At 45.8% G+C, this 26,839-nt stretch overlaps 1 protein-coding gene across 1 annotated transcript in view; it reads right to left on the bottom strand.

The window, feature by feature from the left end:
- SLC6A11 (solute carrier family 6 member 11) overlaps window positions 1-26,839 on the bottom strand; it is a 129,113-nt gene that overhangs the window by 68,036 nt on the left and 34,238 nt on the right. Inside the window, exon 6 of the mRNA XM_004738533.3 lies at window positions 426-560. Within this exon, the coding sequence (XP_004738590.1) occupies window positions 426-560 (135 nt within the window). The remainder of the gene's footprint in view (window positions 1-425; window positions 561-26,839) is intronic.

The following is a 26,839-nucleotide window of genomic DNA, read 5'->3' as shown; positions in this document are numbered from 1 at the left end:
AGGTGGGAGCAAAACGTGTGTTTTATTGTCACTAACCTCTGAAATTCAGCACTTCTTCAATTATGAAGGCAGACAACAAATTACAGTATTGCTAGCAGTAGAAATTCCAGATACTTTCATATCACAGTACAGATACCGCCAAAGGTCTTTTATGATCATCACTACTTTGAAATCATGAAAACGAATGGACCTATTGCAGAATCTTGTTATTTGATATATTGATAAATGAGCACATACTTTATTACCACATCACAAATTCGTTTTTTGTTAATGTTAATGTATGTATTGAAAATTATTGCTGTGAGAAGGGGTCTACAGGATTTCACGTACTCAGCCAGCTGGTGAGCCCCTGGGTTAGTAGCAGAGGCCCACAGAAGGCTTCCCAGGTGTGATGGACAACTGGGCATTGAGCAAGCAACTCTTACCTGTGGGTCGGAGAGCCGGGAGAGGTCGGGGTACAGGTAGAACTTGATGCCTTCGGAGGCCCCGGGCAACGTGACCCCTCGGATCAGGAGGATCAGAAGCATGACATATGGAAATGTTGCAGTGACATACACAACCTGCCCAGGGGAGGAGAGGAAAGAATCAAGAAGGGGTGGTCATGTCGGGGCGACATGGCAGGCTCCTAAATCCCGGCCTAAAGCAAAGGGCTTCCCAGTGCAGAGATATATGAACACCCCACATGGCTTCGTCTCCCATCTTATCTCTCACCATCTGGACCCTTCAAGGGCCAGTTCCTTCAGTGAGTATCTTCTGAGTGCTGAGAAAGATGCTTGAGATCAGTGCTTTTCAGTCATTTGTGGCCATACCCCACAGAAGGTAATACACAGGATATCAAAATTCAATGCACATCGAGCTGAAACAGGATGTTTCACAAAATACTCACTCTTCCATGTGTGATGCACTCAATATTTTCTATCATATCTGATTTCTTATTTTTAAAAAAGAGCTGGTCATGATGCTCTAAATGCAAGTCACAATTCACCAACGGGACATGATCCACATTTTTAAAAAACAATGCTCTTGAGTAAAATCGAGTTTTCACAGTCAAGGATAGGATAGAAAAGTGCATGAGATGAGTCAGGGAGGGCACTATTGGAGGCGAGAAAGACCCAGTGTGTGCCAGGGCTCATTTCCGCAGGGTGTGTCTGGAGGACCCAAGGAACCTGGGCAGCCCTTTCAGCCCAGACTTCTGAACAAGTAGCAAAATCCCCCCTTTTCTTTATACAAGAACTGTTTACAAGGAAACAGCCACACCTTCTCCACTCTGGGAGTTCCTGTCCTGGGGCACACCTTCACCTGAGGTCCTTGCAGGACTCGGTGTCCCCTCCAGCTCTCACTTTTTTCTTTGTCACGTTCTCCTCTGAAGTAACTTGATCATGTCCTCTCAGTGGGGCCTGCCTGTTCCATCTGTTTAGATCAGCAACTTGTCAACATGTGGGAGCCACGGACACTTCTGAGGATCCGAGGACAGCTACAGGCTCTCTGTCCTTCCCCCAAAGGTGCACAGACACAGAAATATGTCCAGCTTTCGGACTGATTCAAAGACTCAGAGTGCCCCAGTCAAGGACCTGTGCTCTACGACCTATGGTCTTAATTCTTCTGGTGGAATCGTTTCTCAGCCCAGGGTTTCTTTTACGGCAGTCCAGTCCTTCACTCTGTGCGTTTATTCATTCACCCACTCCTCCCCTACTCACTCATTCACACACCCAGAACACTCCTACGTACCAAGCACTGAGTTAGATTCTGGAATACACAAATAAGAATGAGTCTTGAATGGAAGTTTCTGCTTCAAGAGGCTTCCCCACTAGGAGAACAGACAGACATGTAGGTAATGCATTATGTGATCAGGGGAGAAAGTAAAGGATGGAGGAGCACAGAGGAACTAATTACAGAGGCAGTCAGGAAGGGCTTCTCCAAGGAGGTGATCCAGGGATTGGCCCATAAAGGATTAGCAGAAGTTGAGGATGTGGGAAATGGGGACAGAGGAAAGAAGAGAATAAAATCCTATTAAATGCCAATCACTTCACATGTGACAATAGAAATAGCCACATTTATACAGCATTTCCTCTTGGATTTTTTCCTTGCATTATTTATTTTATTTTCATATAAATTAACATCGTAGAAAAACTGAAATAGAAACGCTAAATACAGAGGGCACCTGGGTGGTGCAGTCGGTTAAGCATCTGCTTTCTACTCAGGTCATGTTCCCAGGGTCCTGGGATCAAGCTCTGTGTCCTGGCTGCCTGCTCAGCGGGGAGCCTGCTTCTCCCTCTCCCTCTGGCTGCTGCTCCTCCCCCTGCTGGTGCTCTCTCATTTGCTCTGTCAAATAAATAAGTTTCAAAAATCGTTTTTTTTTTTTTTAAGATTTTATATATTTATTTGACATACAGAGATCACAAGTAGGCAGAGCAGCAGGCAGAGAGAGAGGGGGAAGCAGGCTCCCCGCTGAGCCGAGAACCCAATGCAGGGCTGGATCCCAGGACCCTGAGATCATGACCCGAGCTGAAGGCAGAGGCTTAGCCCACTAAGCCACTCAGGTGCCCCTAAAAATCTTTTTTTTTTTTTTTTAAAGAAACATTAAATACAGTATGACACACAGTATCCTTGTGTTAACTGCCCTATTATATTTCATTGAAGAATGCTCCACTATGTGCAGTGGAGGGACAGGAAGGGGACAGGAACACAATGAAACAATAACAAAAAAAAACCATTACTGTTGAGAAACAGTTAACCTGCTGCATCCTGTAAACTAAAAGGTAAGAGGCCATACTTTACATAAAAGCAAAGGTAAGTCATTGGGTTGGTGAGTGGCACAGCAGGAAACCCAGTCCTCAAAAACAAGAAATAAGAACCTGCAGAAGGGGGGGGTGTCACTGGACGCTGCTTATGTCTGGAGGGCTGGATTGTTTCATCCACACATCGTCCTTAACCTACAAGGCCGGAACCAGCCTCAGCCTGCTCACAACCTGGCTGCAGCCATTTCAGTGTCCTGCTTCCAGACCAACCATCAGCTCCGCGGACATGCCACGTGATTGTTTCAAATAATCTCTTGCTGTAATATACCATGTGATCCAGAAAAGGTGAATGTGAGTTAGATATATAAGAACAAGAGCCCATGGCTGATATTAACAGTAAAAAATCAGAGGCCAGCAATCAACAGGGTTGATGGTTCCTGCCCATAGAGGTAAACTGTGCTGTGCTGTTTCCCTTAGTCTGGTGAGCATATTCTATCATGGATCCTCAGCATTTCATATAAATTATGGATTCTCTCCCTTCACAATGAACCCCCACGCTCCATCCAACCCAGCTTGTGTCTATGAAAAGTAAGGGGGGAGGGAACGCTAAAATCTATTGCTTTTAATTGCATACTTTCCACATTTGTCTCTGCGGTATGGCAGAAGATTAATTATCCAGAATGCCCAGGCTCTGAATAATGATATTTCTGTCTTAACTCCCCATGCTCATAAAATCTAAGGGAAAGAATGTTAACCATGTAAAACAGAAGAACAATTGAAAATTATAGGACTTTAACCTTACCGCGTGGGACCACATTGATGTGACTAAACTTGTTGATTATGCTCTCCCTGATCTGTTTGGATTTTTGTAAAGATTTTATTTATTTTTTTGTCAGAGAGAGCAAGTACAAGCAGGGAGAGCGGCAGGCAGAGGGAGAAGCACACTCCCCACTGAGCAGGGAGCCTGATGTGGCACTTGGTCCCAGGACCCTAAGATCGTGACCTGAGCTGAAGGAGACACAAACTGACTGAGCCACCCAGGCATCCCTCCGTCTGGTCTGTTTTGAATATACTGGGCCACCAGGGTGTCATTAAGGCGTCACTTATAACCTGGCCAAATGAGCTCTGACCATGCCCTCAGCAATACACATGGATACGGACTGTTCCTCAAGATCCAAACTGGCATGACTTATTAAATGGCTAATGTTTCTTCTGAAGTAATCCCATTGTTTAGAGCTCTAAATGCATGCTCTGCTTCTACATTACATTGAGGAGAACTACACTCCCTCCACTGAAATCCACACCTTCATTTTTACAGTTTTTAAAATAAAACCATAAGGGAAAGAAAATATTCAGATGAACTGTCCAAACACCACAGTGTAGACAATGACTTAGGCTGCCAAAATGAAACCACGGGCTGGCAGGCGTTAGCTAGAAAAAATCCCTTTGTGAGCTGAGGTTTGAGAGCTTTGAGTCAGGGAACAAAAGGTGGCTTAGGGGCATCATTATGTAATGGACACAAGTGGAGAATGGTATGAAAGTCGAAAATGCAATGCTGAGGACAGCCTGTATCTGACACTGGTCCCAGTTCTCCCAACAGCCCCTTTAACCCTCAACTATACTAGACACCTGGAAAATATCTTTGATTTTTCCTGAGAACAGCCATAGACTGTGCAAACAATACAGACCTTGTCATTAAGAAATTGCACATAAAAGGCATGCACGCTGCAACATCCCCCATGTGCTCATGCCTGTGCTCATGGCAGACATCACCAATTGATCACAATATTCTCTGAAGTTAAGCCTGGATGTAGCTAAGCCTCAAGACCCTCCATAGTATTCTGGGCAGCCTCCATAATCAACTGGGAAGAAATCCACTATCTGCTACTCTTGCTCTAGCCCATTTTTTCACTGATGCATTCACAGTGTCCTGCAGGCCCTTAGTCCCTGTCCCCAGAGTGGTAAGACCCAGATCTAGTGCTCAAAGAAAGAACTGCTGAATGTGCATACCTGAATGACAGTCCTGGGATCATGACACCCACTGGACTAATGTGAAACATGAAAAGGAGGCTAGAGAGATGGGCTGGAAGCTTCTTTATGGATAGTTTCAGCCTTCTGGCTCTGACAGTGGGGTTGAAGCTGGATTTCCAACACTAAGCAGGAATTGGAAAGGCTGAGTCCGCCAAGAAAGATGTCAAACTAGCCAACAGTGAGGAAATGGGCTGAGAATACTGTCTCCCAGGCTGTGCTCCAGGTGTTCAAACTGGAGCCTGCCTCCCTTCTTCCCCCAAATTCTTCCACATTCAATCAGGGGCAGCAAGTCTGGAAAACTTGATCTCCAACTATATTCTGACATGATGCCCCCTCTTCAGCCCCATCACTGGGAACTTGTGTCATCTTTCTCCTCCATCCGGGGACAGCCCCATGCTATCCACGCTGCAGCCTGGGTTTCAAAACTGAGTCCAGCATGTGTTTTCCTGATCTCCCCAGGCTCACATTCAAGGTTGTGGGATACAGTGCAAAGGGTTGGGGTCTGAGTCAGATGACCTGTGTTTAACCTTGACTCTGCCCCGACTTGCTGTGTGACTTGATTAGCTTCCATCCTTCCCCCAACCACTCTGTCCTCTGCTATGCCAGCTTCCTTACCCTCAGGGAGTGTGCCAGCCTCCCTGAGGGTAAGTCCTCCTTATCTTTTCATGTCCCCCTTTATCTGTAACACCCAGTCCTAGGTATTCATCCTGAGTATATCTTAAATCCCACAAGGCTAGGACTCCTTCAAGTCAGGGACCCTGCCTTCTAGGTGCAATATCATTGTCCTACCTGCTTTATATGTCAGGCAGCTGAGGCCCAGAGGAGTGGAGGAAGCACAGTATCCCCCTACCCTTACCCACAGAAGATACGTTCCAAGACCCCTATAGGATTCCTGAAACCACGGGTAATACAGAATGTTATATATGTTTTTTTCCTGTATGTCCATACCTATAACAAAGTTTAATTTATAAATTAGGCAAAGTAAAGTGAAAAACAATAACCGAGCATTAACTAGAATAATTATAACAATGTACTACAATAAAAGTTACATGAATGTGGTCTCTCTCTTCCAAATATCCCACTGTACTATACTCATCCTTGAGTGAGGCTGGCATGATAAAATGCACATGTGATGAGAAGTGAGAGGAATGGCGCAGGCACTGTGACACAGAGTTAGGCTACTACCAGTCTTCTGACATCAGAAGGATGATCATTGCTTCCAGTGAGGAACTGAAATGGGAAAAAGTGAAACCATGAATCGGGGGACAGATACTGTACCTCAGTCTCACCTCAGAACCCAGGATCCTCTAAGCCTGGAAGCCATGCCATCTGCCCACCATTGTTGAGGGGTTAAAGTACCACGTCCTTCCTCAACTCCCTTCTCCACCCACGTCCCCATCACTCTGGCACCCTCTGAGCACCTCCAGCAGCTCTCCATCAGCCTTGTTACTGCCTTGTAAGCTTCAGATTTCTAAATCATAACCTCTTTGAGGTAAGGGAGCTTTGTCTTTTACTTTCTCTGCTGTATCCACAGTGCCCAGGACAGTATAAGGCACATAAAATATGCTCAATAGATATTTGGTAGAAGGATAAACAAATCAGCAGGCTGAGATCCTGGATCCTGAGGTTAGGCTGCAGGGCCTCAGAACACCACTGTGTGCTCTGTTGAAGGAGCAGGAGGCTGGCTGAGGACAAAGCAAAGGCTGGCGCCTTGCACCACCCCCCTTCACCCGCTCCCCTCCATATGTGTAGCATTCCTCAGGCACCCCTGACTGCCATAAAACGATAAATAGTTAACTTGCAGAGATCACAGTCCTGCAAGGTAGGAGTCTCCCTTGGTTTGCAAGTGTCCTTGAGATTTACAACAAAGAAGTTACCTTATCAATAGCCCAATTTCCAGGGACACAGAACTCAGTTCCTCAAGCCCTAATGTCACCCTCCCCTCCATGAAAACGGAAGGAGGCGGAGGTAGAAGGAAAAGTAAATAAAGTTAAATTTCTTCTAAACCTAAATCTCATTAACAAGGATGCTTGATAGCAGGAATGTAAGATTCCACCAGGAGACTCCCAATTGTCTTTACTTGATAGTAACCAGGCCTTCAATATCCTGATAGTGCTTTTTTCCGCATGCGTGGGCTAACCGGCCAGTTCTGCTTCTGTAAGATTGCTTTGTCTGCTTTCGCGCGGGGTCCCCTGACCCAATTCACTGACGCCAAGTATGCCTGTTCAAACTGTCAATCAATCAGCTCAGCCCCACCCGAAACTTGTTTGTACCTGTCTATAAAAACCCTGCACCAACCCAGCTCTGGACCTCTCGGTGTTATCGGCAACGAGCGCCGCAGAGGTCCAGGTTCGAACCTGCAATAAACGACCCTTGCTGATTGGCTTTGACTCACGTCTCTGGTGGTCTTTTAAGGTGGGGGTAATACTCTATTGGCATTTCACTGTCCTATGAAATGCTAGGTCCATAAAATGGGATTCAGAAAATTGAATCTGATTTTTTAAAAAAGATGTATTTATTTATTTGAGAGAGAGCACACACATGCAGAGGGACATGGAGAGAGAGCAAGAGAGGAGGGTTTCTAAATAAGGAAGTAAGAGATTTGGCTTCAAAAGACAGATCAGTCCAGATACAGAGGGCAAGAAAGTTCAGATATAAGGTAATCTCCTGCTAAATTCATCACTTTCAAGAGGCCTGCCGCTACAGGATTCTCTGGATGAGCCAAGCAGGCCTCAGGAATTATGGTAAATTATGCAGTGTTTGGGGACAGACACAATAAGTCACTGAGAAGGTACGATAAAGGCTGGCTGCTTCCTGGCTGCTTCCGGCTGCTGCCAGAGATGGCTCCGACCCAGAGAGGTGGGTGTGGAAGAAGGAGGGTCTAATCTGTCAGACCTCTGAGGCCCCTGTGAAATGAGGTTCCTGCCCCAAGCAAATGCCTTGGTTGAGGAAGAGGTTTTTTTTTACTATTGTTTAACTTCCTTTCAGCAGGTCAAGTCCTCCTGAATATAAAGGTTAGCACAATTGGTGGTAATTATACTGTATCCTGCTTAATTGACTCTAATTGCTCATTTGCATTCCAATACTGGAATTGTGGGGCATTTCCCCCTACTTCCAGGACACAGCTATTTATTTCATAGCAGGGAGATTGTCTGATCATTGGGAACATGACAAAGGTTGCAGAAAGGCTGCCCCTCCCTAAGTTTTCCAGGATAATGGGGTAAATTGGAAAATTGAGCCTTGTTCAAAAGGCTTTGGGAAAGCAGGGTGGTGTGGGGGCAAAGACACAGAACCACAGGGTCAGAAGATCCAAATAATAAGTGGCTAGGGCAAGTTCCATACCCTCTCTGGGCTGGCATTTTACCATCTACAAGAGGCAGGGGTGAACTAATCCAAGCTTCAATCACTCTTGTACCATTTTCCCAATTCTTTTTTTTTTTTGCCATATGCATGTATTCCTTTGGGCTGTTTACTTAATATTTTCTAGAATTCAATATTCTCTCTTATGTTCAATAAATATATTAATGGAAAAACTGAATTACCACCATAAACAGAAAACCATGATCTCTAACCACAAATATAGAAGGTAAGTGCAAAAATAAATACAATGAGAATAATATATGATTAAATTAGAGCCAAAGGCTCTGAGTCTGACCTGTGTTTTCCATTTGTTCAAAAGCAAGAGTGGCAAGTATCAGGGAGGTGCTAAAAGATAAAACAGCTTACTATACCTTTTGCCTTAAGCACATGAAAAAGGACTATTATCTCATTACATAATTGAATATTCTTTCATACAGTTTCATGTGTCACTAAAATCATCCTGTGGACTTCCAATAGAAAGAACATCTCCCAAACCTGTGGAAAGGATCAGATGGATGATTGCTAGGGTCTTTCCCAGCAAACAAGTGTTTTCTGGAACAGTTAGCTCATAGTTAACCACAATCCTTGCAAAGGATCAGGATTCCTTAGAGCTATCCAAGGTCCTGACACTAATTTAGGCTGAACCTTCTGAGAGCAAGCTACCCCAGGGCCTTGCAAGAGGCTGTGTTAACTGTGCACCACTGGGTGCCAGAGATGTGTCATACGGTGCCACTATCTGATATCCATGCCATTTGAACAGGTTATTTCCCCATTTTGCAAACAAAGACAAACAAAAACTCTTGAAGATTAAAGAAAGAAGTGGCTTGCACCAGGTCACAGAACTATGAGATCAGAAGTCAGCTCTCTCCAACACACGTGCCATGCTCCACGCCGCAAACCTGACCAGACACATCTTCCTGTTTTCAAGTCCCGTTTCTTCTTCTGTTTGTCCTTCACTTCAAAGATCCAAACAAACAAATGTCTGGCTTGCTTTACTTTTTTGGCAGCAACTCATCGTAGCCCACTACCCTGGCGTGGGAAATACTGTATTTGTCCAGTCGTCCCCGACTTCTCCTCTGGCTGGGCTTGCCTCTGTGTGTAGGGTACATATGCCCATTACATATGGCTGTAAAGTACGTAATAAACATCAACCCTTAGAGAATCAGTGTTTTGAATATCAACATAATTTCCAAGAGAAAACTACCTGAATTCTGAGGTAGAAACACCAGAGCAGGCACCAAATAGCCTAGTATGACCTCCCATAAGATGTTACTGATATCTGGGAACAAGGTGCTAAGAGAATGTGAAGCCAAAGAAGGGATGTCACCATGGGCATACCTGGCCTCTTCACCCTTTTTTAGAGTAATTATTCTTCAGACCATTCTAACAGAAATAGGAAATGAAGAAAACACATTCTGTTTCAAGCAACCAAATTTTAAATCAGTGAGAGGCGTCATGTTTTCACAAGAAAATAGTGAAAATATTCACTATTATAGGAGATAATGGTATTTCAGCAATGCAGAAATATTTCCATGAGAAGCTGAAGTTACAGTTTTTATGCAACAATAAATGGTTTATCGTTATCTATAAAAGTTAGCCTAGGTGTGGAGCCTAAAATAATATACCAAAACACTGGCCAGCCTTGGAATCCATGCTTCAGGGCATATTTGGGATTGAGGAGGAGGAGAGGGACAGGATTAGGACTGGAGGCAGCACCCAGGGTGGGAGGATCTGGCTCTTGTCCCTCTTCTACCACAGTGCCAGAGACCATGAGCCTCATTTCAAGATTCACTTTCCCCTTTACTGTGGTAACAAAACTCCTACTTTTGACTGGATCCATGGCTGTCTAGAATAAAGACAACATTTCCCAAATTCCCTTGCAGCTAGGCTATGTGACTACATCATGGCCAATCAGATACACATGAAGGTGTCGTGTACAACTTCCAGATTGTGTCCCTAAAGGGAAGGGCTGTATTCTATCTTTCCCTTCTTGCCCTTCCCACAGGCTGGAATGAAGACCAACTAGTGAGCAATCTTCAACCACAGAAATGAGGGCAACACCCAACACCCAGAGCAATGGAACAGAAACAGTCTGGGTCCCTGACAGCAGGCCAGTCATACCTGGGCTGTTACGGGAGAGAGAAATAAACTGTCTTGTTTCCACTACTGTTCTTTGAGGTCTCCACTGTAAAAAGTCAAACATGGAACTGAAATATCTAACCACCGATTGCCTCTGTGATCTTGGATGGGTCCCATTACTGCTCTAAGTCTGTATCATTTTTCTTAAATGAAGGTACTTGCCCAAATGATCCACACTATTCCTTCCTGCTCAGAATGAAGAGAAGATTCCAAAGATGACCTAGGACTCTGAAGGTGAACTCTTCAGAGCGAACATCCTTCCACACCTGGAATCAACCAGGAATGCAACATATAGTCAGCAAGTCTTCAGAAAGACCCAGTTAGTAACATTAAAAGAGCGGTCAGAACAGACCTGTCAAAGAGATCACCATTTCTGATAAGCCACTGTTTCAACCTTCTCTGCCACAGTTTAGAATGAACTTGACAGGGTGAGTAGCCAGATTCGGTGTGAATCCCGTCATCAAGTACAAAGGTGCATGAATCCCGTCATCAAGTACAAAGGTGCATACATGAGTCAGAAGGTCTCTGAGGTCTTCCTGAGCCTCCATCCTCTTCATGTGTGAAATGAGGATAATGCCTACTTCAAAAGTTGATGTGAGAATTTGAGGTCACCATGCAAAGCACCCAACACACAGACGCTGCTCAGTAACTGGAAGGACTGTGATTGTCTTTGCTGGCCATCACTGGTTCAGTAAGCACTGGCCCTCCAGCTCAGTGGCTGAGTAGCCTTAGCCAGCAGAGAACAACATAAATGGGGGGATGCAGGTGATTCAAGAATATAAACAGAGAGTCTGGAGTCAGCCCTGTCTTAGCTGTAAGGGGAGACTAGAGAGTGGCTCCTGAAAATCCTTATGGGGTTCTCTCACTATCAATGGGAATGAATAGCAATGTGATGGCAACAGAAGGCTGGTATAAAGAGGTAGTAAATCCGGGTGAATAGGACCAGAGATAAGAAAAACATCAGGACTTGGGGCGCCTGGGTGGCTCAGTGGGTTAAAGCCTCTGCCTTTAGCTCAGGTCATGGTCTCAGGGTCCTGGGATCGAGCCCCGCATCAGACTCTCTGTTCAGCAGGGAGCCTGCTTCCTCCTCTCTCTCTCTCTCTCTCTGCCTGCCTCTCTGCCTACTTGTGATCTCTGTCAAATAAATAAATAAAATCTTTAAAAAAAAAAAAAGAAAGAAAGAAAGAAAAAGGCAGAATTCATGGTGCACTGTGATGGGTCAGTCGTTAAACATCTGCCTTCCGCTCTAGTCATGATCCCAGGGTTCTGGGATCAAGCCCTGCATCAGGCTCCCTGCTCATAGGGAAGCCTACTTCTCCCCTCACACTCTCCCTGCTGTGTTCCCTATCTCACTGTCTCTGTCAAATAAATAATTTTTTAAAAATCTTTAAAAAGAAAAGAAAAGAAAAAGTCAGGATTCAGGCTCAGATCTGTAGTAGGACTCCAAAGCCAGCATTCAAACACTACACGGACCCAAAGGAAATTCAAGTGTCCCTGTAATCCAACCAGCTTCATCTTACACATGTCCCTGCGTTCCCCAAACCAACCCTGTACTTGCATGCATGTAAGCCTTTGGTTTTGTTATTCCCTTCATGTCCAAGGTCCTTTTTCCCTTTTCTAATTAACAAAATCTTGCCAACCTTCAAGACTAGTCAATTATTATGTCTTCCATGAATCAGCCTTAGGCTACAGGATGAAATGCTTCTCCTACAGCACACTGGGCAATCCAGCATACAGATAGGGGCATCAGTCTTGACCACAGAATAACCAAGTTCAAATCCAGCCTCCAGCACTTTCTATGTACATGATCAACTTTTGGCAAGTTATCGTCTTTCTAGGTCTTGATATTTCCTTCTATAAAATGGGGATAATAATATAGCCAATTAACTCAATCCCTTTGAACTGTGGATTTTTAAATATATGGAATATGGATAACAGCTCCTACCTCTTATGGTGAGGGGTGAGAATTAAATGAGCCAATGTTTACACAGCACCAGACATGGAGACTTGACCCGTCAGCCTGTAGCAAGCTGCCTCCCATACTTCTTTCACTTAGCTTTTATTTCATTCTACCTTCTCATACACCGGCCTCTCTTCTAGAGTAGGATCTACTGAAGGGCAAGGGCTTATTCATCTTGGCCCATCCTGAATGCTGCTCACAAAGACCTACAAAGACTGTAAATAGTTGATGAATAAACACATTCTGACCTCAATAACCCAGCACGAACACAACGGAACAAAAAACAGGGTATAATCCCATGCGGCCACAATGGGCCTTAAGTGTAAACAGTTTTCATTACAAGCCTCCCCATCTGAGGATAAAGAAATTTCTAATTCAATTCACCAGCCATTCATTTAGCCCACTGAGGGCCGGGGCCTGTGCTGGTTTTGGAAGGCATGCTGATGAATGAATCAGGCCTCTGCCTGCAAGGACGTAAGAGCCGGCCACAGACACAGACACAGACAGCCATAATGGTAGACCATTCAGTGGCAGCAGTGGGAGCTCAGGGACAGAGTGATCAGGGAACAGGCAGCTCAGGTGCCAATGATGTGTCTAGAGAGCTCCTCATGGGCCTGCGCTTTGAAGGGGGACAAATTGTCCCTATTGCTCCAAAGAGTCCTGCTCTAGAATGTGCTGTGGAAATGCATTCCTCAAAGCAAGAAGGGCCAGGACACGGAGCATGTGGGGTGCTTCAGCCTGGGACCAGCACTTCCAGGGAAAGAGATAAGCTTTGCATGGGAGCAGAGGTGGAGGCCCAGAGGTGAGAAGATACTTAAACAGCAACCATGCTCATTAAGACAGCCAAGCCCAATTCAAATCCCTGTCCACAGTATATCTAAAAATCACTGGATGGGGGATTCTAGTGTTTAAGCCTATTTCATGGTGAATTAACTAGAAAGGCAATGCTATTGATTTTTACATAGCTCCACCATGAAGACCACAAAAATGAAAACAAATCCCCAAACAAGCTCAAGTAACATAAATATTCCAGGCAGTGCCCAGCCAAGCCTACACCAGCATTAGGAGCTATTATTCACTGCCTGGAAAACACACTTGGTACCTTGGCTAATAATGATTTAAACCCTATCCATCTCTCTTAGACTAGAAAGCTGGCATCGCCATGGAGATCAAAAGCACCATTAAGGCACACCATTAAATCCCAGGCAGGGCTTTACCAGTGTAGGGAGGCTGTCAGCTAAGAAGTACCACCCCACATCCTCTTACGCTAGTCTTCAACACGCTTGCTCATGACAACGGAGGAGCGGAGGGGAGAGAGCCGACATGCAGGGACTGTGTCTGCAGCCAGACAGCATGCTGTCTGGATCCCGCAATCACCGCCTGCTCTCTGAGACCGACTGCCTCCCTTCCAGCCCACAGGCCAATCACGCATTCTCCTGGGTCTTCTTCAGGAGTCTTGAGCAACAGGGGTCCCTCCTAGACCACTGTGCTGCCTGCAACACACTCCTTCTAAAATAGCTTCATGTCTTGAAAGAAGAATCTACACTTGCCTCTATCGATGGAGACCCACATGCTGCCTCCCACCTCTTCAGTCAGCAGCCACCCCGGAGGACACCGGGCACACCTATGAAGTCAAATGCAGTAATTTCTTAGGACTTGTCCAATTTTGCAGCTTTAACTTTCCCTCATTAGATGATGCCTCTGGTGGTCTGCTTCTTTTCCTCATGATTGTTTTAGTCTCTTTCACAGGCTCATCTCTTCACTCATTCTTTCCAGCAATTAATTAACCGATCAGCCAACTCTGATGTGCCTCGTCCTGTGCCAGACACTGTAGGAGGCAGAGGATGCCAACAAAGATCAGGGGTAAGCCCCACCCTCTGTTTCACGAGAAGCTGCTTCCCCAAATCTGGCCTCACCGCACCTCTATTCACTCTCTACCCACTCTCCTGCCTTTTCTTACCTACTCCTACAGTTTTAGGAGTCACCAATGTCCTGATGGCCTATCAGTCTCCCTCACCAGCCCAGATGAATCTCAAGTTGAAGACTGGGGCGTTCAACTATCTATGTGTATATCCAATTGGATTTCCTACCTCTAGTTGCACATGCTCAAAACCAACCCCATGACTTTCTCCCCCAAATAGGTCTCTCCTACCTTTTTTGGATAACAGCATCACGCTTACTCTGTCCCCCACTCTTCATGAATAGAGAAATTCACAGCTGGACTCCACTGTCCCACAGCCCCCTCACTGCACCTGGTCTCATGGCATGTGGCCAGCTAGAGTGGGCTCTTCCTCCACCCTCCCCAAAGGCCTCACCACCCTGCCTTTTCTCTACTTTCCAGAGAACTCTGTTTCCTTTTCATGTTCCTCTGCCTTTCAGCCTCCCCAAACCCCTTATCTTGACCCCTCCATCCTTCTCTTACATTCTCACCCTGGGTAGCCCACCTGTTCCTGGGGATTCAATTCCATCCATTCCGAGATGCATGCCTTTAGCACTGTTCACCTTATTATCTCTGAAATTAGGATGCCCCCTACCCCTGCTCTAGGTGGCAGCTGCAACATAGTTGCTGCTCCCGAGTATAAGGGACCTGGGTTAGAGCTGTTCCTATTACCATCACTTTAGTTGAGTGGCTTTGTTGGTTAAAATATTTTAAATTAAATTAACTTAAATCAATTGCTGCTTGATGTTTAAACTGTCTTTTTAAAAGATTATACCATGTTTCTGCAGAAAGGCACAGAAAAGGGGGGTGAAAGTTGATAATGAAAAACAAATATAAATCACTAGAAAAATAATCACAATCTCATATTTTCCTGCAAAGAGAAAACCAAATACAGTTGACTCTTGAACAACACAGATTTGAACTGCTCAGGTCCACTTATACGTGGATTTTTAAAAATATAAATAAGGGTAGGGCTATATATATACTTTTCTCTTGTGATTTTCTTCATTGTTTTCTCTAGTTATTTTATATAAGAATACAGTATATAATACATGTAACATACAAAATATGTGTAAGTCAACTGCTTATTTTATCAATAAGGCTTCTGGTCAACTGCAAGCTATTAGCAGTTAAGTGTTTTTGGGGGGGGTCAAAAGTTATACATAGATTTTTGACGGTGCAGAGGGTTAGCACCCTATGATGCCCAAGAGCCAACTGCATTTTAGGGATCTAAGAAAATGCCTCCCAGGGGCACCTGGGTGGCTCAGCGGGTTAAAGCCTCTGCCTTCGGCTCAGGTCATGATCCCAGGGTCCTGGGATCGAGCCCCGCATCGGGCTCTCTGCTCAGCAGGAAGCCTGCTTCCTCCTCTCTCTCTGCCTGCCTCTCTGCCTACTTGTGATCTCTCGCTCTCTCTGTGTCAAATAAATAAATAAATAATCTTAAAAAAAAAAAAAAGAAAAGAAAATGCCTCCCAGTAGATGAAGCTGTATTACATTGTTACTGCGGTACATGCAGACTGATAGCTAGTAAGCCTCACGCCTACAGACAGGAGAATCTGCCAAAGAAACTTCAGAGCAGTAGGTGTGTATGCAAGTCTTCTGTGGTTACTTCACGTGCCACCTAGGAAGTTCAGGAGAGGCAGAGCACACGAACTGGAAGTATTTCTGCTTCTGGCAAATGTCCTTCTTCAGTGGTAGTATTATGAACTGGCATATAAAATAGTGGTGTAACTTAGATCAGATGAGATTTGGAATATCAGAAGTTTCTCAACATTTCGGGGACAAAAGCTCCTTCAAAAATTAGAAGATAGCTATGAACCCTCATCCTAGAAGAGTGTGTCCCATAATTTTTTGCAATTCCAAAAGGTTTGGTGGCCCCCTGAAGCTTCAGTGGATCCCAGGTAAAGAAGCCCTGAGATACATGCTGACCCCTCACTGCACACCCCTCTCTCCTGGGATTTCGACCTCCCTGTCCATGGTGCAGACAACCTCTACTTGTGGTGCCACCGGCGTTACAGACATGACAGTGATCTCCCTCAGCTCCAGCTATGCCTCGTCCTCCTGCCATGTCCCCCATCTCAGCCAGCAGTGGCACTGGGCACCATGCACTTGAACCAGGAAACTGAGTTTCCTTATAGATGTCTCTGTCCCCTTCCCCCTCTACATTCAGTCCCAGGGTGCGGGGGCTGATGCTCACTCTTGTTCTCAAACCCGTCCTCTTCTCTCCACCGCAAGGCTGCCATCATGTCCTGCTGAACCACCACGGTGGGATCCAGCCTCAGCTCCCATCTACCCATTCTCCACACCACAGTCAAAGGGGCCTTTTTATAAGAAACCCTGGTCATATCTCTGCATTTAGCCTTTCAGTTTCTCACCACTACTTTCATCTTCTGACAAGGCTCGCCTACAAACCCCTCCTGAGCTGGTCCCTGCCTGTCAATCCAGCCTGCTGCTCTCCGTTCCCTGTCAAGGAATAGACGCTCTGGCCATGGTGAACTTCTTTCTATTACATTCCTGAGAGATGTTCCCTCTCTCTCATGTGTTACACGTGGACTGCGTCTTAGACATTTGCTTCTGTGTCTCCAAGAATTACCAGTGTCTGTAATCTAGTAGGTGTTTAATAAATGCATGCTGAATTCATCTTAAAACATACGGTTCCATATAACACTAATGTAGTATTAAATGCCATGGTGAGGCAGACAAATGAAGTGGGTTCCAGTTCTAGCTCTGTGATCATGAGCAGGGGACAGCACCTGTCTAACTCTCAAAGTGCACACCCAACAGCGGGAATGAAAATACCTACTCAACAGATTGTTGTAAAGATTAAACAACATAATGTGAGTTGGTGGATGTCACAACAACAGTACTGGTATCTAAGGGGTAACCTGGAGACTTATGGGCCATTTGAGGACATACATCATAAAGATTAAGATACAGCATTTAATAACCAAAGGGTAAGAAAGCTGGCAATCCTGCAATGCATGGGACAGTCCCCACATAACAAGAAATGCTCTGTTTCTCATGATTTCCAAATGCACCACTGGACATTCATGTGTGGGTGTATGGGGGGGTGTTTATAATTATTAAGCCTAGAAACTAACTGCTCTACAAATAACTTCAAAGTATATTTTACTTCATTTTAAAATAAACTGAATTTTACAGGGGCACCTGGGTGGCACAGTTAGTTAACAATATAACTCTTGATTTCAGCTCAGGTCACGATCTCAGGGTCCTTGGACTGAGCCCCACATCAGACTCCACACTCAGCAGAGAGTCTGCTTGAGGATTCTCTCTCTCTCCCCTGCCTCTGGAAACTGAATTTTCCAGAAACACAATCCCCATGTAAATTGAGGGTAGACTGTACTCTTTCCTTATCGAGTGTTAATATTATTCATGTTGCAGAAAATCCTATCACTAACGACAAGGCCACAGATGGAGCTCCAGTGGTGGTCAGTGCAACCCCCTTCCATCAGTCCACATCTGTAGCTGTTGCATTCATGCTGATTCCCTAATGTAGCTCTTATTTCAAGATGTCAATGACAGAAGAAAACATATTGGTAACATCCTACGGCAACTTGGCTCTCTTGCCTTCTATCCAGATGAATTCATGCCAGGTTGTTGCCAGCACCAGACGACACTATCGCCTTTGTGGTGTGCCTGAGCATTTACGTGCTGAAACACATGTTGTTTTATGCATTGCTTCCTTTTTGCTTTTCCTTTAAAATATAGCTGGGCTATTATATCAGCTTTCTTGAACTTATCTGTGTAGGTAGATTATGAATTGCATTTCAGGGTGGTAAAGGCAGTACTGCACATATTCTTCATACCCAAAGATTGCAGAGTCTGTGAGAGGCTGAAGCAGCACAGGTTGGGGATGGGTTGTAAAGGTCTCAGACGCAGCCTGGAGTGAGCCTTTGCCTCCTGGTGTTGATAACACTATTGGCAAGATATTGGGTTGATCCTGACTGTGACACATAGACTTGTGATTCAGGATAAAGATTACATTTGCTTTCTGCTTCAGTGTTCTCACTGGTGGGCTCTAGTTCATTACACTTAGGGGGTTGTCAGACGGGAAGGAAGAAAGCAGATGCCACTACAAAGCACACAGTATGAGGCCTGTAGGTGTCCCCTCCACTTTCCCAAAATATACCCCTGCTCAAGGACCCTCTATGGATCTCCACTGCCCATGTGACCCCAGTCTGGCACTTGTGCTCCCTTCCCTTGAAATCTGGCCTTCCCTATGGCCTCCCAATTTCCACAGCCACCCTTGACTCTCCTTATCCTTACCCCTGCTCCATGGAAGGCCCAGCTCAGCCCTCTACCTGCCTATCCTTCAAAGTGAAGCTCACGTCCTACCTCTTCCAAAAGGCCTTTCCAGACCACTCTGGACCACAGGAGCTTCCTTATCCAAGCTCTGTACCAGCAGGACAGTACCATTATTGGAACAGCTAATCTATACTACAAAATTGTGTTAATTATCTTCGAGTCAGGGAATCCAGTCTTCCTTCTCCACTAGACCGAGAACTATTTTAAGATAGAGAATAGGTTTATAAAAATCACAAGCAATTAAATAAAAACAACAGCAATTTGGGTGTGTCCCGTGTGACAATATTTGCATGCCTCACCTCAGTTAAGCCGTATAGTGACCCACTGACATGAGTCCTCCTATTGTCCCCAGTGACGGTCGAGGAAAGCTCAGAGGCAAAGAAAGGGCCATGCCCAGACCTACAGGGCAGAGCTTCAGTTCAAACTCAGGACCACTCAGCTCTGTTCTCTCCTGCCCACCTACCTCCATGTCACCCACCAATGGTGCCAAGCACATGGTTAGTGCTTGGGCTGATGAATATTCGCCTAGGTCAGGAAGGGAGCCAACACTTATTCAGAGCTCCACATACACTAGTGAAAAGAACACTGTGGTTCTCAGATCCCCTTTTCAGACCTGCTTTCAAATCCTGACTCCTCCAACAGCTGCGTGGCCCTGTGCACCTGTGGGCCCCAGTGTCTTCAATTATAAAGTGGATTTGCTAACACTCACCTGACAGTCCGTTGTGAAGGTTAACTTAAATAATGAATGTAGAATGCCCACCCCAATGTCTGGTGCACAGTAAACAGTAAATCATTTACTCAGCTTAGGGCAAAGACCCGAGCTTTGAACCTGGGTCAATCTGACTCCATAGCTTCTGGGACACCATCTCCCCGCATCCCCTCTCTAGACCTGTGAGATCACCCTCCCTTTGCTGCTGGACCTTAGACAAAGGTCTCACACCTACTGCTGCACACTTGGGCTCACACACAATTCCTAGGGACACTGCCACATTTTTCACTCCTCTCCCCCAAGACAGGTCTTCTTTCTGCTGTTTTCCTAGCCACTGGGAGGGGGGTTGCAGGAAACAGGGCTTGGTTGTATGACTGTCAGGAAATACTTTGGAACTTTCACCCCAATCAATCAAACAGATCCTAGCACATGACAGGCATTGCATACTTGTCAGCTGACTGGATCAACTAATAAGCGAACTCTCCTAGCACCTACCAAGTGGCTTACCCTAGGGATAAAGAAATGCACAAGAGCCCCTGACAAGCAATGGATGTCACTCACCAAAGGAGGAGGAGGGAAGAAGAAGGGACAGAGTAAAAGACAGAAGGAAAATGGAAGAGAGGAGGAAGGGGAAAAGGATGTAAGCCAGCTTTTTGGCTTTTATGCAGTTCCTTTTTCCTGGACTCCCCTTTCTCCTCTGCCCTGGGGTAATTAATAACCACCCAGCTTGGATGCCACTGCTTCCCCAGGACCATCCCCAGCACAGGGATGTTTCATAACTGCCTGTTTACTTGCCTGCCGACACTCCAGCCTCTTAACTTGTTTAGGGTTGATATCTGTAGTCCCAGGTACAGGGCATGCTTAATAAATATTTGTCTCTCAAACTAAGAAGTCTCCCTGAGCCCAAAAGCCTGGCAGGCATGAGGCAATGACAGGCAAACTTGGGGCCGCTGTGTGCTGCTGCCATCAAGAGCCAGCGGAGGAGTTAAGAGACGGCCAAGTAGGATGAGTGTGGAGGGGGTCTGGAAGGCTTCCTGGAGGAAAAAGAGGCATCAGGGAGGGGCAGAAAAACAGTGGATGAGGAAGCAGGAGCTGGAAGAAGGCATGGTGCTGCCCATTACCTAGCCAATGCCCATTACTGCCAGGGACACAGGGAGGACTGGTCGTGCATAGAGTGGCATAGAGACAGGGAAGCACGTGTGAGGGAAGACTTGTTTGGAGCGAAGGAAACTTAAATCTCCTCCATCCAATGCTAGCACTTCCCAAATGCCAAGGAGGGATTCGAGATGGACCGTCAGCAATGGCCAGAAGGTCAGGGCAGAGGGAAGTGAACCAGATGTGACGGGGGAGTTGGTAGGGGGTACCTGCCTTGCTGGGGGAGGCAGGTAGTGGACAGAGGTTTTCTGGATGGATGAGACCGGTGATTTGGGCAGAGATTTCACCCCCTTTTTTAAAAAAAAATTTTTTTAATTAAAATTTTTTTTTTTTTTTTAGGTTTCACCCCTTTTAACCTTCCCTTCAAAATGACCTTCCAGAAGGAAGGAAAACCATATGAATAAAGTATTTCCTTTAGCATTTTCAACGATGGAGGAAAACTGTGAAGTATCCTAAGAGCCCAGTGGTCACAGAGTAGCTTATTAAGTAATGGGATATTTACTCAGTGGAATTTAGAAATCATACTATGGCAAAATGAGGGAACATACTTTGGGAAGGACTGTTAAATGAAAATGTAAAATATTAAATTACATCCTCTTATGATTAAACAGGGTATAAGCTATGGTTACACGTATATAAGCATCAAAAGGCAGCATGTGGGGAGAGACCATTTTTTGCTTTGAAATAGCCGCTGCTACAATACCGGCTGGGTGACTTTCACCCAGCTCACATCACCTCTCAGTGCTCCCCCGGAAACCCCTTTGGGCCTATGCGCATCACCCTTCCCTCACCACCCCTGCCCAGAACCTCCTAGACCCGATCCCAGGTCCTTCTCCTGTCTCCAGCAGGCTCTGACTGCCGCCCCCCACCCCCGCCTCAATTGTTATCTCATGAGTGACACCTGCACAGCCACTGACCTGTCACTGCATGTGTCACCCTAACTTTGGCAGAAGGGGAAACTGAGGCCCTGCAAGAGGAAGTGTGTGAATAGCCAGAGAAGGCAATGGTGGCCTGCACTCTGTCACATAGTCTGCAAGGTAGGGTGCGACTCTTGACTCCAAAAGGTGGCTTATTCTATCTACTCCTCTTCATTGTCGTCTTCCTCTCCTCTGCCAGATTCTTGAAGGCAGGATACACAGCACACAGCTCTTTGTGAGTGCCTAGCACAGTGCTGATATTCAAGAGGCACAAAACGAGTAGCCACTCGCTTCTGGTTTTGTTCTCCAAAAGCAGTGTGCTTTGTCTCACACAGAGAGCAAAGCCACTTCGACTCTTCTACGCCTGCCATCAGGGAGGGTGGGTTCCCGTTTCCCAGGGAGGCCACACACGTGGGCCGCTCCACCGAGTGCTGGGGACCGGAGGCGTTCTGCTCCCCACGGGTTAAGAGTGCCCGTCGCCCCTGCCTAGGTCCCCCTTGCAGTGCTCCAACGGGTTTTCTCAGGAGGCGGCCAGCCCCTGCAGAACCCCTCCCATCCAGCAACCACTCAGACTTTGGGGGGCCTTTGTGCTTTAATAAAGACGGTATTACTGAGTCCCAAAGCTTCCCTCCTTTCCAAGTCTCCTCGCTGCCAGGGTTCCCGCTAAAGGTGAAGCGCTGTCAGTCAAGGCCAAAGAAAGGCTTGAATCAAGACGCTAAACTCTTTTGACTTAATGTGACAATCTGTGGCTCTTCCCAAACCACAGTTGTGGGAGAAGCACTCCCCACTGGGCACCAAAACCTCTCCGCAGTGGCCTGGGGTGTCCTCGGGCTCTGGGGGCCCGAGGGCAGGGCTCGCCCCACGCCGGCCGCCGGCTCTCTGCATGCTTCTCATGAGTGTTCTAGTTTCCGCTCTGAATGCGGACATCAGCCGGGCCGCTGGGACAGCCCTGCCACCAACGCCGGCCCCACTCACTTCGGGCGGCAACAAAGGCCACTTGAGGGCCGAGAGACAGCGCTGCCCAGTTCCTTCCCTGGGCCTGTTCTCTTCCCTTTCATACATCTTTCCCTTTTATTTCCCCTGCTCCCTTTACTCCTGCTTTATGCCTCATTGAATCCATTAGCCACTTTATAGGGTGCTCCCGAAGAATAAATTTTCTGTGTGGGGCTCCTGGTCGTTTTCCTGCTGGCGGCTCCAACACGCCTTAATATGAGGGGAGGCGGTGGAGAAAAAGGCAGGCACTCCAGGGAGGAGCCTCCAAGGGCCCCTCAAAGCTGTGCCTCCTTGAGGCAGCTCTAGGGCAGGCTGCCTGGAGTAGGTGCCCTCGCCTGCCCAGAGGCCCCACCATGCTCCTTCCCCACCGTGATGGGCTCTGGTGCCCCAAGATCTTAGGGCACACAGCTTAAGCACTGTGAACTTTGGTATTCTCATCTGCAAAATGGGAATGACAGTCACACCTCTCTCACAGGCTTGTTGTGGGGACTCAGTGGGTTAACGTCACGAGGGCTTTAGAACAGGGTCTGGATCAAAGTGCCACATAAAGCATTTGCTTTGCTATCATCATCATGCAGATGATGCGGGCTGTTTAAGAGTCCTTGTGCCACCTCCAATTCCTCTACTTGTTGGTGAATGAAGGAAAGGAAAGGGGGAAAAAAAATCAATTCAAAGCTATTTGCAGCTGTTTCTGTGTGAGTGCGTCTGTGTGTGTGTGTGTTTTCTTTTCTCCTGCCTTGGTGTCCTAGAGTTCTGAAAAGAATAAAAACAGAGCCCCAAAGCAGTGAAAAGGCAGGATTCTTCTTAAAATCCCAGCTAATCCTGCAGCTTCCTTTAAAGCGGCAATAGCAAGGGGCGGGGAAGGGACCAGAATTGTTTTTGCTGTGCCCTCCCCTCTCAACCTCTGCTCCTGGAGACCAGGAAACGAGGGGGAAAAATCCATAAATCATCCACAGAGAGGAGGACAGAAGAAATTGGGCAGAGGAGAGAGCAAAGGACAGGAGCCGGCTGGGGAGGGAGTGGGGGCAACATGAGGGGACACCCTATCTGGGGAGCAGGATGGCTGCCTGCAGAAGGCAGAGGCTGGGGAGAGCCACCCCCATTCAAAAGTCAAAGTACTACAAGTTCTTGAACGCCTACAAGTTCTTGAAACTTCTACCCCCACAGAACAAGGATGTTACACCAAAAGGCATTTGATGTGACTGATTCTTTCTACTCCGCTGCCACCTCCGCCTTGGTCACCTGCTAACACAGCTCCTACAACCTCTCTCTCTCCCACCCATCCATTCACAACAAGCAGCCAGAGCCAGCTTTTCAGGATGAAATTCAGATTATGCTACTCCTGCTTAAGAACATTCCGTGGCCCTCCATCACACTCAGAATAAAATCCCGAGCTTTCCCCACAGCCTACAAGGTCTGACCCCTGCCGATGTCTCCTGCCCCATCTCCTGCCACCCCTGACTCTGTCTGGGCCCCAACTTGCTCAGCTGCACCTTAACAAGGTCGTTCCCATTTGAGAACTTCACGAATACCGCTCACCTGGCCAATCCCTTCTCATCCTTCCCATCACAGATGGACACCCCCACTCAAGGTGCCTCCTGCCCTTGTTCTTTCTTCTCCCAGCATCCGCTGCATTTCAATGACTTGCTCATTCTCTATCTCCCCCATCAGGCTGTAAGCATCATGGTCTGGCTCTCTCACCACTGCAAAGAGCCCCACCCTGGTACCTGGCTCAAAGTAAGTGTGCAACAGACACTTACAGGATGCATGAGTGAATGAGCAACATCTATACCAAGTGAGCATTTGGATACAAGAAATAGCACATTTGGGGGCTGAAAATGTTGGGGGTGAGATTTTAAGGATTTTTGAGAAGAGTTCCCCATTGCAATTATCACTGTAGCTTTGCAGTGTTTGAATCGGAACATGCTTTGGGTGACAGCTGTTTATGTTAGTTTCTTGTTAAATGGCAAGGAGTCTGCCGGAGTTAGTTTAACAGATTACAGATCCACAAACGTTTTCTGTTAAGTACCAAACAGTGAATATTTTAGGCTTTGTGGATCACACAGTCTCTGTCACAACACTTTAACTCTGTTGCACTTAACTCTGCTTATAGACATGGATGTGGCTGTGTTCCAATAAAACTTTATTTATAAAAACAGGCCATTGGCCTGATTTGGTTAATCCCTAAATTAGACTAAGGTTTAGCAAAGCCACAAAAGAAGGACAACTAGTAATGACCAGATTTTTCCATCTTCAACAAATATGCATGGAGGTATTGAGAAAATATTGCAAAACCATGACATTGCTTCACATGCTATCACTTGATAAAACAGAATGAAGACAGGAACACAAAGAATTTATTTGAAATTGCTGTTTCATAGAATACACAGCCATTTGTATTATTCTGCATGTCAGCAATATGTTTGTACAAGTGGGAAATTCTAAGAGCAATTTTCACTCTGGAGGTACTGGGGAGCCACCAAAGGCTCAATATTTGTTGCATGTGTGGGTGAGTGAGTAGATGAATGGACAACAAAAACGGAGAGGACAGGATGTTTGCCAGGGAGATTACAAAAGGAGACTCGGTCAATAACTGCATGAGACAGAAAGGGAGACGATGTCAAAAATAACTTGGAGGAAGAATGGGTGTCAGGGGTGGTCAAGATGAATTTGGTTGATGAATTAAAAAACAAAACAAAAACAAACAAAAAAGGACAGGGCAAAGTTGGTCTTTTCAACAAATGGACATCCACATGTAAAAAATAAATCTAGAACAGACTTCACTTATATCCTTCACAAAAAGTAACTCAAAATGATCACAGACCTAAATATAAAACACAGAACTATAAGGGTCCTAGAAGATAACTGGAGAAAACCTAGCCCCGGCCATGATTTTTTTTTTCTTCTAGATTTTTATGTATTTATTTGAGAGAGAGAAAGATCACAAGTAGGAAGAGCAGTAGGGAGAGAAAGAAAGGGAAGCAGGCTCCCCGCTGAGCAGACAGCCCGATGCAGAGCTCCATCCCAGGACCCTGAGATCATGACCTGAGCCAAAGGCAGAGGCTTAACCCCCTGAGCCACCCAGGCACCCCCTAGCCACGACTTTTTAGACACAACACTAAAGGCAGTATCCATCAAACAGTTGATAGGATACATTACATTAAAATGAAAAATTTCTGTTCTGCTAAAGATAATGTCAAGATAGTGAGAAGACACACCAAAGACTGGAAGAAAACAGCTGCAAGGCACATATCTAAAATACCCCAAAACCCTTAAAACTCAACAATGAAAAGGCAACCCCATTACAAAATGGGCCCAGGACCCTAACAGACACCTCACCAAGAAGATACACAGATGACAAGTAAACATATGAAAAGATGTTCTTCATAATGTCATCGATAACTAAACATTAAAACAATGAGACACTACTACATACCTATTGGGATGGCCAAACTCCAAAACACTGACAGCACAAAATGATGGTGAGCATATAAAGCATAATTCATTGTTGGTGGGAATGCAAAATGGTACAGCCAACTTTGGAAGATAGATTCAGTTTCTTACAAAACTCTCTTTGGGATCCTTGGGTGGCACAATCGGTTAAGCATCCAATTCCTGGTTTCGGCTCAGGTTGTGATCTCAGGGTCTTGAGACAGAGACCCACATTGGGCTCTGCACTCCATGCGGAATCCGAATTTCTCTCTCCCTCCGCACCCCCCTGCACCCCCCCCACTGTGCTCTCTCTCAAAAATAAGTAAGTAAATAAATCTTAAAACAAAACAAAACTCTCACCATGCCATCCATCAATCACCCTCCTTGGTATTTATCCAAAGGTTGAAAACTTATGTCCACACAAAAATCTGCACACGAATGTTTATAATGGTTTTATTCATCACTGCCAATCTTGGAAGTACCCAAAATGTGTATCAATAGGCGAATAGATAGGCACTGCAGTGTTTATTCCAACAGTATTTTCAATAGCTCAGATATGAAAGCAACCTAAGTGTCTATCAATAAATGAATGGATAAAGAAGCTGGAATGGAATATTACTCAGCTGTAAAAAGAATGAAATCTTACCATTTCCAACAACATGGATGGACCTAGAGGGTATTATGCTAAGTGATAAGTCTGACAGAAAAGATAAATACCATGATTTTGCTTATATATAGAATCTAAAAAACAAAACAGGGGCACCTGGGTAGCTCAGTGGATTAAAGCTTCTGCCTTCAGCTCAGGTCATGATCTCGGGGTCCTGGGATTGAGCCCCATATCGGGCTCTCTGCTCCGCGGGGAGCCTGCTTCTCCTTCTCTCTCTGCCTGCCTCTCTGCCTACCTGTGATCTCTGTCAAATAAATAAATAAATAATCATTTAAAAAATAAAATAAAAAACAAAACAAATGAATAAACTAACAAAAACCAGAATCATATACATACATACAGAGAACAAACTGATGGTTGCCAGAGGGGAGGCAGGGTAGGGGGATGGGAGATACAGGATAGAATGACTAAGTCCCAGGCATGAAAGGTAAGCACAGGGAATTACAGTCAATGGTATTACAACAGTGTCCTGT

This window comes from Mustela putorius, unplaced genomic scaffold (assembly GCF_011764305.1).
Source record: "Mustela putorius furo isolate JIRA1106 unplaced genomic scaffold, ASM1176430v1.1 tig00003850_pilon_pilon_pilon, whole genome shotgun sequence".
NCBI lineage: Eukaryota > Metazoa > Chordata > Mammalia > Carnivora > Mustelidae > Mustela > Mustela putorius.
Note: the sequence above shows the minus strand (reverse complement) of the source record. Positions and strands in the feature narration are given on the sequence as shown.